The following is a 17383-nucleotide window of genomic DNA, read 5'->3' on the forward strand; positions in this document are numbered from 1 at the left end:
GGGCGGACGGGCCTGGCCTGGCCTGGCGCGGGAGGGGCTGGCCAAGGGGCGCTCTCAGGGATGGGGGCGGGTCCTGAGTTTGGGGGAGGGGAGGTCTGCAACTCTGGTGCTAACGGCGGGTCTTCCTGGCCCACCCGCAGGCAGGGAGGGAGGGGTCGGCAGGCTCCTCCCCCAAGCCTCCCCCATGCCCACCCAGGGTGCATGAACCACCCTCGCAGAAGCTGCCGCATGTCAGCCCTCCCCCACAAAGAAACAGTGTCATGCCCCTCCCCAGTCCAATAAATGATTCCTTTTCATTTAGAAGTGGCTTTTTTGATTTGTGTCTGGGGTACTCACTGGGAACTTACAAAGTAGGTGGGAGCTGGGCTAGGTGATACCGACCCAAGAGGTAAAAGAAATACACCCTGGGCAACAAAAGGTGAAAGAGGGCTGGCAACAAGTTTCCCAGAATCCCCTATGGGACCTGATCTTTTGGTCTCCTTGGACAGTGGGGCAAGTATGGGCCTTGGCCTTGGTTTCCTTGATGACAAACGCGAACAGCCCTCTTACTCAGAATGTATGAGAGCCACAAGTTTGGGAACTTGAGTCCTAGAACCCAGGAAGAATCCTGGGTAGACAAGTGCTTGTGAAAACTGTCTTCATGTGTGGACGACCAACCCTGGAGCCAGGCAGTGTGGGGTTTGAGTTCTGGTTCACTCATCCTGTGTGCCCTGAGGCTAGGGGCTCAGCCAGTTACTAACACTCTGAAAGGGTCACTCCTTCAGCAATGGCTGAAGACGGAAGATGCTGAGGAGACAATGGTTTGCCTAGCATGTAATGGGACACCGTGACTTTGTACTGTGCAGTGACTGCCCGGTCCCTAGGAGGATCTCACAGATTGCAGCATGTAATGGGACACCGTGACTTTGTACTGTGCAGTGACTGCCCGGTCCCTAGGAGAATCTCACAGATTACAGCAGCAGAGCAAGCCCCTCACACTCTGTTCCCCAATTAGGAATACAGCCATGGTGAAGGATCCAGGCAGATGTAGTTTATTTCTTCAGTCCTGGAGCATGAGGGACCTGAATACTACCCTGTTGAGCACACAGATCTCCCCCCACCCCGTAAAAGAGGGCAGGATACTGGGAGGGAATGGAGGCCCCCTGCAGGGGACAGGCCTGCAGAAAATAGGAGCAGACAGGACATCCTTGCCATCCATGTTCATTTTGTCCCCTTCTGCCTTCCAGCTCCTTGGTTTAGGGCCTCCATTTGGAGTCCTGTCCCAGTAGGGTTCATTAATGCCAGAAAGTGCAGAGGGCAGCATTATTTCGAAGTACAAGCCAGGAGGGACACTGGGACAGGCCCTGTCCTTGGGACATCTAGGACAGACTGGGTCACTGGGGTGTGGCAGGAGGTGGAGCCTCAGGTTCCTGGGGTGGTGCATGCCCAGGCTCCGCCCCCTCAGCCTCCTCCTCATCAGAAACCACGCCCTCCTCCAGCCTGAACACCTGGCGAACAGTGCGCGTGGTGAAGGTGAGTGGGCCGCGCCTGTGGGAAAAGAAGGCATAAGTGCCGGGGGCGGGGGCAAAGATGCAGGCAGGGATGAGAACACAGGTGCAGATTAGGACAAGAGAAGCTGAGCTCAAACGCTGGCAAATGGTCAAACAGGTGCACATGGCACCTGAGCAAGACTGACAAGCACAGAGGATAGGCCAGGGAAGCCACAGCTTCCTCCCCACCGCAGGGTCCAATCCCCATGCTGGTCTTCCAAGCTAAGTCTTGCTCTCCTCTCCTGGGTGGTACCAGCATGTGGGTAACTTACCGGAGCCTGTTCCTCAACGTGGTCACCTCCCTGTTCATGGACTCCGCGGACTCTGTGACGTCCTCCAGCTCCCGTTGCAGCCGCCGCCGACCAGCCTGCGCCCGCGATGCTTCCTCCTCTGCTTCTTCCAGCTGCCTCTTGAGCTGCTTCAGCCGGAGGTTACTTTTCTCCAGCTGAGGGGGAGGGGGGACACGAACAGACCATGTCATTCCCTGGTGTCCTCCAGTGCCTACAGCAGCTATGGTGACCTACTGAGACCTTCACAGTTATGGCAACAAAATATACGGAAGATAGCTGGGTGTTCGGCAACCGAGACCAGACAGTTAACAATCCAAGGAGCAGAGAATACCGGACCCTCCCTGTAAGATCCTGCCCCTCACCCATTGCCTGTGTTCTTTGGGGTGTAAGGGCATATAGTAGGCATGACGGAGGGTGAGAGGGATGAGCCTCCTGGGCTGCAGTGTTTGTGAGCACATCACTATGCTGGGGTGAGGTTTCTTGGTGACGTAGCTGTCTTTGAGTCACCTGTGGTCCTGTAAGTGACCCCAATAAACTCACTCACTGGCTTACCAACCGGGCCTGGTGGAATTAGTCCCATAACCTGTCAGTGCCCCATCTGGTGTGAATACATGGCTCACTGGAAATCACATGACAGCACTGGCGGGACACTGGCACACTCAGAGCAGCCCCCTCCCATTTACTGCTCTTCTTTGCCTCCCCAGGACTGCTGGGTAAGGGGCCAGCCCTAAAATAAACTTCCTCATGTCCATGTCTCTGAAACCCAGTGACCACATCAAAGTCAGTGTCTGATCTCCCCAGACACCTCTCTTCAGGGTAAGAACATACATCATGTGACTTCATTTGTCTCATGTAATACAGGCTGGCCTTGAACTCAGTATGTAGCTAAAGATGGCCTTAGACTTCTGGTGGCCCTGCCTTCATCTCCCATGTGCCGTGCTGGGGATGGAAACCAGGGTCTTGTGCATGTTAGGTAAGCACTCTACCAACTGAGCTGCATTTGCAGCTCCAAGTTCATTTCTTATACTTCTCTCTCTTGCTCAATTCATCAGGACCTTTGAACTCCTGCTCTTTCTACTTGGCTCTTCCTCCCCTGTCAGGTCTTAATTCAAATGTCCTCCAGCTCTTTCCAACACCCAATGGACAAGGCTCTCCATTCCTGTCTTCATTCTTTTCTTTCACAGCCCTATCAGAGCCTGGCATTATCTTTGTCTGGTCATGTGTATAATAGCTTTCCTGGGCTAGTAATGTGAGCCGAGGACCTTCTGGAACCTTTCCAGTGCCTTATTTCCAATTCCCAGCAATGTGCCTGGCACAAAGGGCATGCTCAATAATCCTCTGTGGAATGAATAGCAAACAAGGCATAGCTGAGCTTTTAAGGACACAAGGATTCTATCTGAGCATAGACCTGGAGTTACATACAGGCTTTGTTGCCTACAGACTACGGGGTATTTTTCATTGTCGCTGCTGGTTTAAGAAGGGGTCTTTCACTGTAGCATAGGCTCTCCTGGAACTCATAGCAATTCTCCTGCCTTAGCTTCCACCATAGCTGGGATGACCCACTTAGCCACCTGCCAGGCCAGGCTAGCAGTGTTATTTCCTGATTTTAATCCCACTGTTTGAGGTTATGTCAACTGCTCACCTGGTCTCGGAGCTGGTCAGCCACCCTGCGCTCTTCATCCACCTGAAGAACCACCTCCTTCAGTCGCTTCTCAGCTCTGCGTACCAGCTTGCCAGAGAGAATACGCTCTCTAAAGAGAAGAGCCCAGGAAACCCTCTGTCACCACAGCATTTTTGGTGCTGTCCCATCCTTGGGTTTCTTCCCTTTTCCCTACCATCTAGCTGCCTCCCACTCAGCCAGACACTGGCACTAGGCTTCCTTCTGAAAGACAGCTATGTTCCTAAAAATGTCTCCTGTGATGTTGATGGTTTTGAGACAGGGTCTCATGTAGCCCAGGCTGGCCTCAAACTCACTATGTAGGCAAGAATGGCCTTAAGCTCTTGATCCTCCTGCCTCCACTTCCCAAGTGTTGGGATAGTAGGCGCGCACCATCATGCCTACTTTTTGTGGTGCTGGGGACAAAGCCCAGGTCTTCTTGCATGCTGGGGAAACACTCTGGCCCACTGAGCCTCAGTCCCATCCTGCCTCTGGATGTGATTTACATCCCTTCCAGACCAAGGTAAAGATGCTGAACTGGGAATCAGGAATCCCAGACAGGCAGCCTGTCTGATCTGTTTGTCTGTACACCACGTAAGGATTATGGGCATTACACCTGTATAGATGGCCAGGCACCTACAGATGTGGACTATTGGTACAGCAGTCCCACAGTGTCTCAGCAGCCAGAGGCTGCCTGCTGTACTGGGATCCCTCAGTGATGAGTCTGATTAGCACAGTGGCTCTTGACAGGTCTAATGGGAGATTTATTGATGAGAAACTCCACTTCTATTACCATTGCTTCCTTCTTCATTTACTTGTGTGTGTTTGTGCACGTGTGTGTGCCATGTCATGTGCTAGAGGTCAAAGGGCAGTGCTCAGTTATTCTCCCCTTCTGCCGTGTGGATCTTGAGTGTTGTATTCAGAATTCGGTAGCAAGCTCACTGAGCCATTTCACCAGTCCCTTCTAAACAATGTTAATCTTTTGGTTGATTGTTGGGGCCTCAAAGGTTTTTGCATCCACAGATCACTAGGGAAACTAGGAATGTTAAACACAGGGGCCTCTTCTCAATGGAGAAGATAAAACACCTGTTTTCCTGCTCAGAAGGCTGGGAGTGGGAGTAATGACCTGGTGACCGTTTTGCTGTCTGTGGTGGCAGACCACACCCACATTTTACTACAGACCTCATCCGAATGCCCCAGAATGATTATCCCAGGCTCTTCCCTCTCTGGACCATTACCCATCCTTAGGGGAGATGTCACGTGTGCTCTATGGCCTGCTAACCTCTATGCTATAGGTCGGAGACTGACTGTTGCGTGGAAACCTTTTTCCAAATTGTACCGTGTTTTAAATATGCTGGCAATGACCCACCCCGTATTAGGTTCCCCGAAGTCTGGTCCAGGTCAATACAGTTAGTCTGCACCAGGTTTTCATTCTCTCCTCTTGGGTCAGCTTCCCTATCTGACAACCTCAGTTGGTATTTTCTTTTGTTTGATAGTTTTGTTTGTTTGGGGTTTTTGTTTTGTTTTATGGGACAGGCTCTTTGTGTGTAAGCTTCGCTGACCTGAAACTCTCTATGATCAGGCTAGCCTCAAATTCACAGAGATTCCCTCACCTTTGCTTCTGAGTTCTGTGATCAAAGGGCACACCACACACCTAGCCTGATGGTTACTTTTCTTTTCTAAGTTTAGTTTTCCAGCCGGGCAGCGGTGGCACACTCCTTTAATCACAGCACTCGGGAGGCAGAGGCAGGCGGATCTCTGTGAGTTTGAGACCAGCCTGGTCTACAGTGCGAGTTCCAGGACAGGGTCCAAAGCTACAGAGAAACCCTGTCTTAAAAAAAAGGTTAATTTTCAAGACAGGATTTCTTCATGCTGCCCTGACGATCCTGGAGCTTACTCTTCAGACCAGGCTCAAACTTACAGAGATCTGCCTGATTCGGCCTCTGGAACGCTGGGATTAAAGGCATGCACCACTACCGCCCTGCTTGACCGTTACTTTTAATTAACTTAACCTAGAATCATCTAGAAAAAAGTCTTAATGAGGGACTGTCTGGGTCAGACTGGGCTGTGTCTGTGGGGGACTATCCTGGCTGTTAACTGATGGGAAAATGCAGCCTGCAAGTGGGTGGACTCCCAGGTCTGGACTGTGCACAGCTGTGCACCGTCCTCTGCTGGGGCTGTGGCTGGATGAGGATCCTGACTTCTACTGTGCACAGCTGTGCACCGTCCTCTGCTGGGGCTGTGGCTGGATGAGGATCCTGACTTCTACTGTGCACAGCTGTGCACCGTCCTCTGCTGGGGCTGGGGCTGGATGAGGATCCTGACTTCTACTGTGCACAGCTGTGCACCGTCCTCTGCTGGGGCTGTGGCTGGATGAGGATCCTGACTTCTACTGTGCACAGCTGTGCACCGTCCTCTGCTGGGGCTGTGGCTGGATGAGGATCCTGACTTCTACTGTGCACAGCTGTGCACCGTCCTCTGCTGAGGCTGTGGCTGGATGAGGATCCTGACTTCTACTGTGCACAGCTGTGCACTGTCCTCTGCAGGGGCTGTGGCTGGATGAGGATCCTGACTTCTACTGTGCACAGCTGTGCACTGTCCTCTGCAGGGGCTGTGGCTGGATGAGGATCCTGACTTCTACTGTGCACAGCTGTGCACTGTCCTCTGCTGGGGCTGTGGCTGGATGAGGATCCTGACTTCTACTGTGCACAGCTGTGCACTGTCCTCTGCTGGGGATGTGGCTGGATGAGGATCCTGACTTCTACTGTGCACAGCTGTGCACTGTCCTCTGCTGGGGATGTGGCTGGATGAGGATCCTGACTTCCCCAGAGTAGTGGACAGCGGTTGTGACCTGGAACTGCAAGCTCAATGAACCCATCTTCCCTTAAGGTACCTTTGTTGGGGTGTTTGTCACAGAGACAGAAGCAAATCTAGGACAGTGTCTGTGTGTGTGTGTGTGTGTGTGTGTGTAATTGTGTGCATTTGTGTGAGCTTGCACATGCTCTTGAATATGGTCGGGGACAGCCTCAGATGTCAGTCTTTATCTTCCACCTTGTTGAAGCAGGGTCCCTCTCTTTGCTTGCCAGTACACAAGGCTAGCTGGTCAGTGAACTTCCAGGGACTCTCACATCTCTGCCTCCCATCTTACTGTAGGAGCGATGGGTTATAGACACATGCTACAGTGTCTGGTTTCCATGTGGGTGCTGGGGTTTCAAGCTCAAGTCCTTCCACTTCACGACAAGCACTTTCTCCACTCAGCTATCTCTCTAACCTGGCTTCTTGGCTCTAAATATGAGAAAGTATGGAAATCGTGCTAGATACAACTGTGGCCGTTTGTGCCCAAGAAGGAAACACACAGACATTGCCCCAGGGCCCAGTATCTTTTATCTGAGACATCTCTTTTTGTGATGGTTTGATGAGGTAGTGTGGTTGATGTGACATTTGACTGTGTACTTGAGCTGTCCTAGGACTTGCTCTGCTCATGGCTGAAGTGGTGTAGTATCAGCCCCAGGCCTTTAGAGGCCATTGACAGTGTCCTTACTCCTGGGCCCACAGCTCTGCCATGGAGGCAATCCTGGGCTAGCCTGCTGGAGAACGAGGGGCTGCAAGTCAGCCTAGGCAGTCCACCCTCTGACAACCAAACACAGCACAAAAGAGCCTGCCAACCAGGCAAATTCAGAAGCAATAATAAACTTGTTTTAGGGTCATTAAGTTTTAGGGTGTTTTGTTACATAGCAGAGACAGTTGCAGTACTGTCGCCTAAACTGTGCTCCCCGTGGACAAAGCCTCTGCCTGTCTCACCTGCTCTCCTGCTCCAGCTGCTCCTCTGCCTGGGCCAGCTTAGACTCGAGAGCAGCAATCAGCATCTTCTGTCGGGCTCGGGCTCCAGCATCCTCTTCACCCAGACGACCCCGCAGTTCCTGGATCTGCCGCTCTAGCTGCTGCCTCCCACTCTCGGCCTTGGCTGAGAAGCTGCGTTCAGCAGACAGCTCTGTAGTGAGGGTCTCTACCTGCAGCCGGAGAGGAGATAGGACATTGGTGGCAACACACGGCTCCTCTTGGGGTGAGCTGAGCCAGTGGCTGTTAAGTGCACAGCGCGGAGATTGGTGGTACTTAAGGACTCGACATCACTTCAACAACCCACGGCAAATGGTACCTTTTGCTTTTTAATGAACAAGAATGTTTCAAATTTATTTAAAATTGCTCAAAATTATTTAAATCTATTTAAATTTAATCTTAACATTTTTTGAGATAGTGTCTCATGTAGCACAGGTTGACCTAGAACTCAAAATGTAATTAAGATGACCTAGAACGCTGAGCTTCCTGCCTCCACCTCCCAAATGCTGGGACGACAGGCGTGCACCACACAGCCAGGTCTGGGATGACAGGCGTGTACCACACAGCCAGGTCTGGGATGACAGGCGTGCACCACACAGCCAGGTCTGGGATGACAGGCGTGCACCACACAGCCAGGTTCAGCTCTGCTATTTTAGTGAGCCCCAGAGATGGTCACAAACTTGTTTAAATGTTCTAAATTTGTGGCTGTGAATTAGGCTATTTCAGGTCCTTCACACTCTCCTCTGCACCAGGGTCACCTGAGGAGCCTGTGAAAAAGAGGTAGGCTGGGCCCCTCCCACCAGAGACTCTGGGCCCCAAGCAGCACAAGCAGCAGAGACCTGTGGTGTCCTCTGAGGTTAAAGCGTCTGCAATGCACCTCCCGGGGCACACTCAGGAGCCCTCCTTCAGTCTTTGACATTTTCATTGTAAAATAAAAATGGTGACAGGAGTTGGCTAGGACTCCCTGGTAGAGGGCCTGCCTAATAATACAAGGAGCCCTGGTTTCCCAGTACAGCATAGTCCGGTTTGGTGGCACAAGCCTGTCATCACAGATGGAGGAGGGGGGGGGGGCGGTCAGGAAAGCAAGGTCATCCTCAGGCTACAAAAAGAATTCCTGGGCTACAGGAGACCCTGCCTAAAGACTAAGGAAGAAAAGAAAAAGTGCTGTATAAGGCTAGACAAACCCGGGGCTGGTCTGTTTGCCACACAGGGAAGGTTGCAGAGGGAGGATTGCTGTGACTTCAAGACCAGAAGCAACACCCTACACTTCCACCTTCTCTGCTGACTCCTTTATTAATGTGTGAAACCATCCACTCATACATCAGGGCTTGCTTTTTGTATCCCTGGCTAGCCTTGAACCTGTGACAATCTCCTGACTTAAGTCTGGAGAGTCCCAGGATTCTGGCTGTAAGTGGCCATACCTTGATACATGGTTTCCAGCCTGTCTGAGAGTCCTCAGAATTACAGATGAATCAATGAGCCCTGCCTTCCTGATTCACCCTTCTCCAGCACATCAAATGCCCCCATTGGCTGGCTGGACAAGGGCGCCCCAAAGGCTAGGGCAGGCGGGGCGGGGCGGGCTGCCCACCTGCAGCAGCAGCTTTCGGTAATGATCCTTGAGCAGCTCTGAGTTGTTCTGTTCTTCATCTAGCTCCTCCTCTAGCTGCCCCAGTCGTCCCTCCAGCTGCCGCTTCTCGTCTAGGATGGCTGTCCTAGAAGATGGGAAGGTGTTGCTTCAGAAGGAGGCCACAAGAGGAAGGTGGTCAGCCCAGGGGGACAAGATACTCACTTGCTAAGGTTGCTGTTGGCCACCTCCTCTGCCATCTCATCTCTGTCTTGCTGGGCCTGCCGCCGGGCTCGGTCGGAGGCAGCCAGTTCCTGTATGGATCAGCCAGGGGCAGAGTAAAGGAAGTTAGGACGTTGGCATTAACCCTCCTGACTGTGAGCCTATGAGCTCCAAATCCGGAGGAGGCCTCCCCTTAGTGCTAGCCACCAGTGTCCTGCTCCCCAACTCTTCTGAGCTATGTCCCCTGCAGCCCGGCTCCCCTTCCATGTCTTTCATCACTGGGCCTCCTCCTACCCCATGCCACCATGGGCCCTCCCTCCAACCCAACTGTGCCTTCTTTTCCTCTGCCTCACACTCATCCTCAGACCTCTCCCCCACTCCAGCTTCCTGCTCCCCTCCTAACTTCCTGATTCCTGCCTTCATCTTCCTAGGACTGGCTTTGGCGGCTCCTGCTCTGACTCTGAAGAGCCCACAGGACAAGATCCCCACTCCCAATAAAAGAAGGCACAGGAGCCAGGAGCTGATACAGTGGTGGCGCAAGCCTTTAATCCCAGCATTCGGGAGGCTCTGTGAGTCAAGGCCACCCTAGTCTATAGAGTGAGTTCTAGGACAGGCTCCAAAGCTACAGAGAAACCCTGTCTTGAAAAACAACAATAAAACTAAAAACTAACAAAGGCACAGGGAACCACAGCTCACTTCAAAAGTTGCCCCACCTAGAGCCTCTGATGGGGGGGGGGATACAAGGCCAGGCCCACGCCCCCAGGCCCTCTAGGGAAGCCCCGCCTACACTGGGGCCTCCCACTAAGCCCCACCCACACCAGTCTCACCTCTTGAAGCCTCAGCACCTCGGCTTCCAGGCTCTTGAGCCTCTTCTCACTTTCCTTGTTCAGGGTAAAGATCTCCTCCCGGGAGCTGCGAGTCTCCTCCACCTCCCGCCACAGCTCCTTCATCTGGGCCTGGGTGGAAGTACCGAGCAGGTTAGTTGAGCTACTAGAATAGAAAATAATTAGCCTGTGGCTCTGTGGGCACTTCCTGGGAGTGTGAGGAGAGGCCAACACCAAGTCTTGCTCCACCAAAGGGAGCCCGTGAGAAAGGTGGGTCACACTGGGAAAACAGCTATTATTACTATTACATGCCTGACAAAGGGGTTAGACAAGGATCCTTCCTCTGGGTGCATGAACTGCTGCCCCACAAGAATATAACACAGGCACCTGCCGTTCTAAATATCATATTATAGGCTGGGGTGTGGCTCAGTGATAGAGCCCTGCCTAGAATCCCCCAGTGAGGGGCTGGGTGTGGGTCAGTGATATTCTGCCTAGCATCATTCAAGGTCCTAGGTTCCATCCGCAATGGCACTAAATTTATTACCTAATCAAATAATGGGCTTAGATGTCAAAGTCTAGCACCTAAATGAATGAAATGCAGAGAAAAGGAGCGCATACACACCTGAGGCCAGCTCTGCTGGACCTGCTAGCTAAGCCAGCCACTGCTGCTGGTGCAGGTGACTGCAGCACACCTGGAGCCTGGCCTCACCTGGTGCAGGTGACAGCAGCACACCTGGACCCCAGCCTCACCTGGTGCAGGTGACAGCAGCTCACCTGGAGCCCGGCCTCACCTGCATCTTCCTCAGCTGCTTCACGGCCTCTTCCTTGCCCTGCCCAGCGGCGGATGTCTGAGCCTTCAGCTCCTCCAGTTCAGCCTCCAGCTTCTTTCGGGCGGCCACGGCCAGCGCCCTTTGCTTCCGTTCCTCATCCCGCTCCACCTCTGCATCTCTCAGCTGGGGGGCAGGTGTAGGAGAGGTCACAGGTCATGGCACCCAGATTCCCTACAGGCACCCAATCCTTGGAGGGGAAGTGGGACTTAGAAAAATCATAAGAACTCATGAAACAGAAAGTTACAAGGTCAAAAGCTTCTCTCCCTGAGACCACACAAGTAGTAAGCACTGGCCAGAGAGAGGAGACTCCAGCGAGCACTCAGTGTGTGCTAGAAGCTTCCACATGTGCCCCCGGCAGGCTTTGCCATGCAGGCTGAGTTAAGCAAGTCCCAATCACTCAAAGGTTTACCAAGCTGGACTCTCTCCTTTCTATTGCAGCTTGATGCTCTCTCTATCAAGGGTGAGTATAAGTGTGGTAGTTTGAATATAATTGGCCCCCAGAATCTCACAGGGAGTGACAGTATTAGGAGGTGTGGCTTGTTGAAGTGGGTGTGGCCTGGTGGAGGAAGTGTGTCACTGTGGGGGTGGGCTTTGAGGTTTCCCCGTGCTCAGGATACCACCCAGTGTCTCAGTCATCTTCCTGATGCCTGCAATGTAGGACTCTCAGCTACTTCTCCAGCACCATGTCTGCCTGCTGCCATGCTCCCTGTCATGATGATAATGGACTGAACCTTTGAAACTGTACGTTAGAGCTGGCTGTCCTGGAACTTTGTAAACCAGGCTGGCCTTGAACTCACTGAGATCTGGCTGTCTGTCTCCCAAGTGCTGGGATTAAAGGCGTGCGCCACCACTACCACCAGGCCATGGTGAACTAGGACAAGAAGTTTACTTAAACTTCCTGCATGCAACTTAGGCTGGCAGTGAGGGCAGGAGGGATGCTGTGGCAAATGTGTGTGTCACTGCCTCCTGGCAGAACACAAAGATGGCTGAGTGGAGACAGCAAGGGGACCCTGATGGAAACACTCCAGAGGGGAACTCCCTTTCTGCATGCGTTCATCAGGAGGGACAGGTGCCCTGCAGACACCTGCAGTACAGTACCTGCTTGGCCAGCTGTCTCCGCCTCTCCTCGCCCGCATCGTCACGGCCCTGCAGGTCACGCTCGTGCTGGGCCTTCAGGGCTTGCACGGTCACCTCCAGGCGCAGCTTGGCATCCTCTGTGGCCGTCAGCTCGTCCTCCAGTTCTGTCACCTGTGTCCGCAGGTCACTGGCTGCCTGTTCAGCCATGCGGCGGGCTCGCTCCAGCTCGTGCACCTGGTGGGATAGGAAGTGAGTCCGAGTCCTGGGCTGGGATTAAGATGGTGTCCCAGTGGACATACTCTAAAATCGCCTGGGAAGAAGGTTTCAGCGAGGGGCTGTCCAGGTCAGGTTGGGCTGTGGTAATCCTTCTGTGTTAATTGACATGAAAGGACCGCCCACTGGTCTGGGTCCTGCACGCATTCACTCTCTGCTCTTTACTGTGAAAGTGACCAGTGCTTCTCAAGTCCCTGCCTTGACACCTGCCAATGGTGGGCTAGAAGGTGGATTTAAACCCTTTCTCCCTTCAGTTGTTTCAGCCGGGTGTCACCATAGCAGCAGAGGCAGAGGCATAGCTAGGATCATGTGCACTGTGTAGGCAGAAACCCCAATCCAAAAACCCCAATTTACAAAGAAAACCACCTGAAGGGCAATAAAAGTAAAATATCCCAACAAGTGTATCCACAGGCAGCCCACTGGCATGTGGCCTCGTTATGGACAAAGCCTGTCACAAAATCATGCACTAGGGGCTACAGAAATGCCCTAACAGATGAGCACACTGCTGCTCTTCCAGAGGACCCAGGCCTGATTCCCAGTTCCAGGGGCTCCAGTGCCCTCTTCTGGCCTCTGAGGGTACTGCACGCACATGCTGCACATACACAAATGCAGGCAAAATATTCGTACACATAAAGTAAATACATTTAAAAAAACTAAAAAAAAAACCCCATAACTATGGACTGACAGCTGGGGAACCTGCATGGGACCAAACTAGGCCCTCTGAATGTACGTGACAGTCATCTGTCTTGATCTGTTGGGGGGGCCTTAGGCCAGGACCCATCCCAGGTGCATGAACTGGCTTTTTGGAGGCCATTCCCTATGGAGGGATACTTGGCTCAGCCTTCATGGTGGGGATAAGTGGGGGAAGGGGCTTGTCCTGCCTCAAGTTGGTATGTCAGACCTTGTTGACGCCCCAAGGGAGGCCTTACCTCCTCTGAAGGGTGGATGGGGGATGGGAGGGAGGATGGGGATGGGGCAGGAGAAGGGGAGGGAGGGGGAACTGGGGTTAGTATGTAAAATGAAAAGTAAAATTTTTTAAATAAAAAAGAACGAAGAAAGGAAAAAAACAAAGTCATAAATTTTCTTAAATATGAGTTCTGCTTTTTGTTTGATTTTTGGTAACTCAACTGTTCTAGTTCTAGTGTCTGAGCTCGAAAGTATCGGACGGTGAGGTCAGGAAGGTGGACACAGAGAGAGGACTTCCAGATGTGACTCTGTCACACAGCCAAACGCAGTGGATGAGAAATGTAAAAACCACCTCAGGTACACAGGAAACCAGAGCAGACTCTAGTTCAGACCCTGCAAGGTCAGTTGTCCCCTGCCCCGCAAATCACCTGCACACACACACACACACACACACACACACACCACATATGCACGCACAAAAACACACATACACACACACCACACACACGCACACACACATACACCACATGCACACACACAACATGCACACACGCATGCATACATGCACACACATCCATACATACACCCACACACACTGCTGCAGCCCAATCTTCCCTGATGGGGCTGATATACTTGCCATGACCTTGAGGTACTCAGGTCTTTCCCCTTCCCTGCAGCTGCCGTCTTCCCTCACTGCATAGACCCATGACTACGCTGAGTTTACATGTATGTGTGTATGCACACACATGTGCCAGTGAACAAATAAAGGCTGGACGATAATCTGCAGGAATCTGTTCTCTCCTTCTACAGGTGGGCCCCAGGGGTCAAACTGAGGTCAGCAGGTTTGGGGGCGAGCACCTCTGTCCTTTGAACCATCTTGCTAGCCAAACATCCCTACATTTCACCATTTACAATGTCTTGTGCCTTCTGGCGGAAACCTAGGTCACGTGGTATGGAACTTAGCCCTTGTGTGGTTGGCATTCACTGCTGACACCGCCTAGAGTCACCTGCGGAGGGCCTAGGCACTGCCTGGGCCAGACTTCAATACAAGAAAGCCTAGTCTCCCATGGGTAGCATCCTACCTAGGCAGCTGGTCCTGTGCTGTATAGGAAAGCTAGCTAGCCTGATGGGATGAGGGAGGAAGGCAACTAAAAACACAACACAACACACACACACAAAGTCACTGTGGTGATGGCACATGCTGTTAATCCCAGCACTTGGGAGGCAGAGGCAGGAGGATCTCTCTGAGTTTGAGGCCAGCCTGGTCTACAGAGTGAGTTCCTGGACAGCCAGGGCTACACAGAGAAACCCTGTCTCGAAAAACAAACAACAACCAACCAAAAAGCAAAACCGTGTGTGTGTGTGTGTGTGTGTGTATGGGGGGGTTCTGTTCACACCCTGTGTGTGTGCAGAATGCCCATTCAGCCTCTGGTGCGTGCAGCTTTTGGCTGTTGTAGTAACACGACTGGGGTGTCTGCTGTGTTAACACACGACTGGGGTGTCTGCTGTGTTAACACGACTGGGGTGTCTGCTGTGTTAACACATGACTGGGGCGCCGGGCGGTGGTGGCGCACGCCTTTAATCCCAGCACTCGGGAGGCAGGGGCAGGTGGATCTTTGTGAGTTCGAGGTCAGCCTGGTCTACAAGAGTAAGTTCCAGGACAGGCTCCAAAGCTACAGAGAAACCCTGTCTCAAAAAACCAAAACAAACAAACAAACAAACAAAAAAAACCTCCACATGACTGGGGTGTCTGCTGTGTTAACATGACTGGGGTGTCTGCTGTGTCAACACGACCGGGGTGTCTGCTGTGTCAACACGACCGGGGTGTCTGCTGTGCTGCACACATACATGTGCTCGCAATCCCCACCACCTCGCTGCCCACGGGTGCTCACGTTCTTGCCCACATCGTCCTTGCTGCTCAGCAGTGCTTCCAGCTCAGCCCGCAAGGCCCGGTTCTGCCTTTCCAGCTCCTCCCGTGCCTCCTGCTCCTCCTCCAGGGCCCGTGTCAGGGAGAGGGCCCGGGCCTCTCGCTCCCGGCCTTCAGCCTCTACCCGCTCACGGTCTTCCACAGCCCGCAGTACAGCAGCCTTTTCCTCTGCCAGGAGCTACAGGGAAAGATGCAGGGGAGATGGGTTGACTGGAAGAAGAAGGGTGGGGAAGAAGAGGGAAGAGGAGAAGGAGAAGGGAGACCCTAGAGACAGAGACAGAGTAGAAATGGAGAGAGACACAGACAGGCAGGGAGAGGGACAGAGCTAGCCAGTCTTTCTGGGGATGCCCTGCCACTAAGGCTGGAATTACAGGCGGCCACCACACCCAGCCAGCATTTACATGGATGTTGGGGTATCCAGACTCAGGCTGCCTCCCCAGGCCTCTGAAACTCTTTCCATCAGCTACAAAGGCACATGACCTTCTGTAGCGAAAGATTAGACAGATCACTGTATTTGGTGTGAATCAGGAGTGATGGCAGAGTTTTTGTACGTGGTCGGGGACTCCATCTGAGCAGCCTGAAGGATCACAGCCTTTGCATAACTCAGTCCCAAGACATACCTGGCAGACCAGAATGCTTAGGTTCTGGTTGAGGAAGCTGACTAGCTAAAGGTACATTTTGTGTAACCATAAAGAGGCCACTGAGAAGCCTAGGCTTTGGTTCTCCAGAGCGGATCCCCTGCTGTAGCAGAGGCAGAAGAGACACACAACACCTACAGCCTTCACTACAGAAACTCCCATCCATAACTGGTGAGCCTTGGGAACGATGGAAACTAGATTGGGACAGGTGCAGGGGGACTCTGACTTCTGCTGTCCGTCCACTCTCCTCTTCCACATGCTGCTGTGCTCTGCGGACTCACCACAGACCCAGTGTGGCCATGGACCAAAACCTCCGAACTCATGAGCCAAAAACCTTTTCATCTCACGAGCCAGTTGCCACCAACATTTGCTATGGTAACAGAATGCTGACAGGCACACGAACCTCTGATGCCTGCAGTTATTATTTTATTTTTCAGGCTGTGGAATCTTGGCATGATTCTCATTTTCTAGATGGGTAAACTGAGGCTGAGGTTGGTGCAGCAACACACAGGACAAGTGAAGGAGGGTGTGAGCACCCTCGGAGGCAAAAGAGAGGGTGTCCTGCATAGCATTATGAAACTGGACACTCAAGCAATAGGGTGACACTGTGTGACCCTCAGGACAGCCTGATTTACAGATGTTTTGGCAGAGGCAACACCTGCCTGGCTGTGACACCACTCCTATGCACACTTCAAAATCCATCTCACATGTCCCCTCTCCCCAGCAAGTTTCTACCTAATATTCAAATGGGTTTCAGGTTCCTCAGGGTAGCCAGCTGGGTAAACCAAGGCACTCACCTGGTCAAACTTACGCTGTTTCTTCTCCAGCGTGCTCAGAAGCTGCTTCTGCTGCCCCAGGTCCACTGTAGCATCGTCCAGTTCCTGCTGCAGCCGCCGCCGAGCTCGCTCCAGTCTCTCCACTGCTTCTGTCTTTTCTGCCAGGCGCTGGGCCAGGGCCTCCGCCTCCCTGGCTGCACGGCGCCGAGCCTCCTCCCCAGCCTCCAGCACCCCAGCCTCTTCCTCCTGGCGTCGCCGCCATTCCGCGAGCTGCAGGGAAGAGACTGTGCTGTGGGCTCCTGGAACCCTGTGTCCTGGGTGCCAACTGAGGCCCGAAGATGGGAAGGAGCTGACCACTGAGCCCTCCTGCCTCATGGCAGCTGAGACCCTGAGGACTATCAACCCTGCTCTTCCAGGGTGTTGCCTTCTTCAGCACGACCCAAGGCTCAGTCCAAATGGGACCAAGACCAAGGCCAGGTGACACCGGCTGAGGAAGAAGAGAGACATAATCTGAGGAGGCCCCAGGCTGGGGAAGAGTCTCCATGGAGGAGGGGGCATTGGAGATGGGCTCTGAAGCCCACAGAGCTGCCAGTGGAAGGCTTCCCACACACAGGGTCGGAGTTATAAGAAGGGACTCCTACTCTGGTGGGAGACTCATGGGTAGAATAGTCACAGCCCAAGGTAGCCAGAACTTGGTCAGAGTAAAATGGAGAATTACAAGGGAGAGAAGACCCTAAGTCTGGAAGAGCTAAGGTTTGCAGGCATCACAGGGAAGTACAGGCAGAGGCTCTGTCCAGGGTACTGGGGAGTCATAGTGGGCTGTGAGAACCGGTGAGCAGAGCCCATGTGCCAGCTGGGGAGAGAGCAGGGGCTCTGGAGGAGCCGATGTGATGACCCACAAGGCCAGAGGGCATGTGTGGGCAGGAAAGGCAAGGGTGGGCATGGCGGTGGAGACAGAAACAGTGGCAGGTGAGAGACCACCCAGGCCCAGCCTGGGACACTGGGTACAATGGTGTAAGGGCCACGGTCCCTG

The 17383-nt window shown here is 53.1% G+C and overlaps 1 protein-coding gene across 1 annotated transcript in view; it reads right to left on the reverse strand.

Annotated features, from left to right (window-relative positions):
* Positions 1 to 1008: 1008 nt before the first annotated feature.
* The window catches only part of Myh14 (myosin heavy chain 14), a 57977-nt gene continuing 41602 nt past the window's right edge, over positions 1009 to 17383 (reverse strand). Inside the window, exons 32-42 of the mRNA XM_038313522.1 lie at positions 16372 to 16620; positions 14902 to 15114; positions 11852 to 12064; positions 10715 to 10876; positions 9927 to 10055; positions 9103 to 9191; positions 8902 to 9025; positions 7278 to 7486; positions 3462 to 3570; positions 1802 to 1974; positions 1009 to 1527 (exon numbers count right to left, since the gene is read on the reverse strand). Coding sequence (XP_038169450.1) covers positions 1374 to 1527; positions 1802 to 1974; positions 3462 to 3570; positions 7278 to 7486; positions 8902 to 9025; positions 9103 to 9191; positions 9927 to 10055; positions 10715 to 10876; positions 11852 to 12064; positions 14902 to 15114; positions 16372 to 16620 — 1824 coding nt within the window. The 3' untranslated portion in view covers positions 1009 to 1373. The remainder of the gene's footprint in view (positions 1528 to 1801; positions 1975 to 3461; positions 3571 to 7277; positions 7487 to 8901; positions 9026 to 9102; positions 9192 to 9926; positions 10056 to 10714; positions 10877 to 11851; positions 12065 to 14901; positions 15115 to 16371; positions 16621 to 17383) is intronic.

The sequence above is a fragment of the Arvicola amphibius genome, chromosome 12, assembly GCF_903992535.2.
Source record: "Arvicola amphibius chromosome 12, mArvAmp1.2, whole genome shotgun sequence".
Lineage (NCBI taxonomy): Eukaryota > Metazoa > Chordata > Mammalia > Rodentia > Cricetidae > Arvicola > Arvicola amphibius.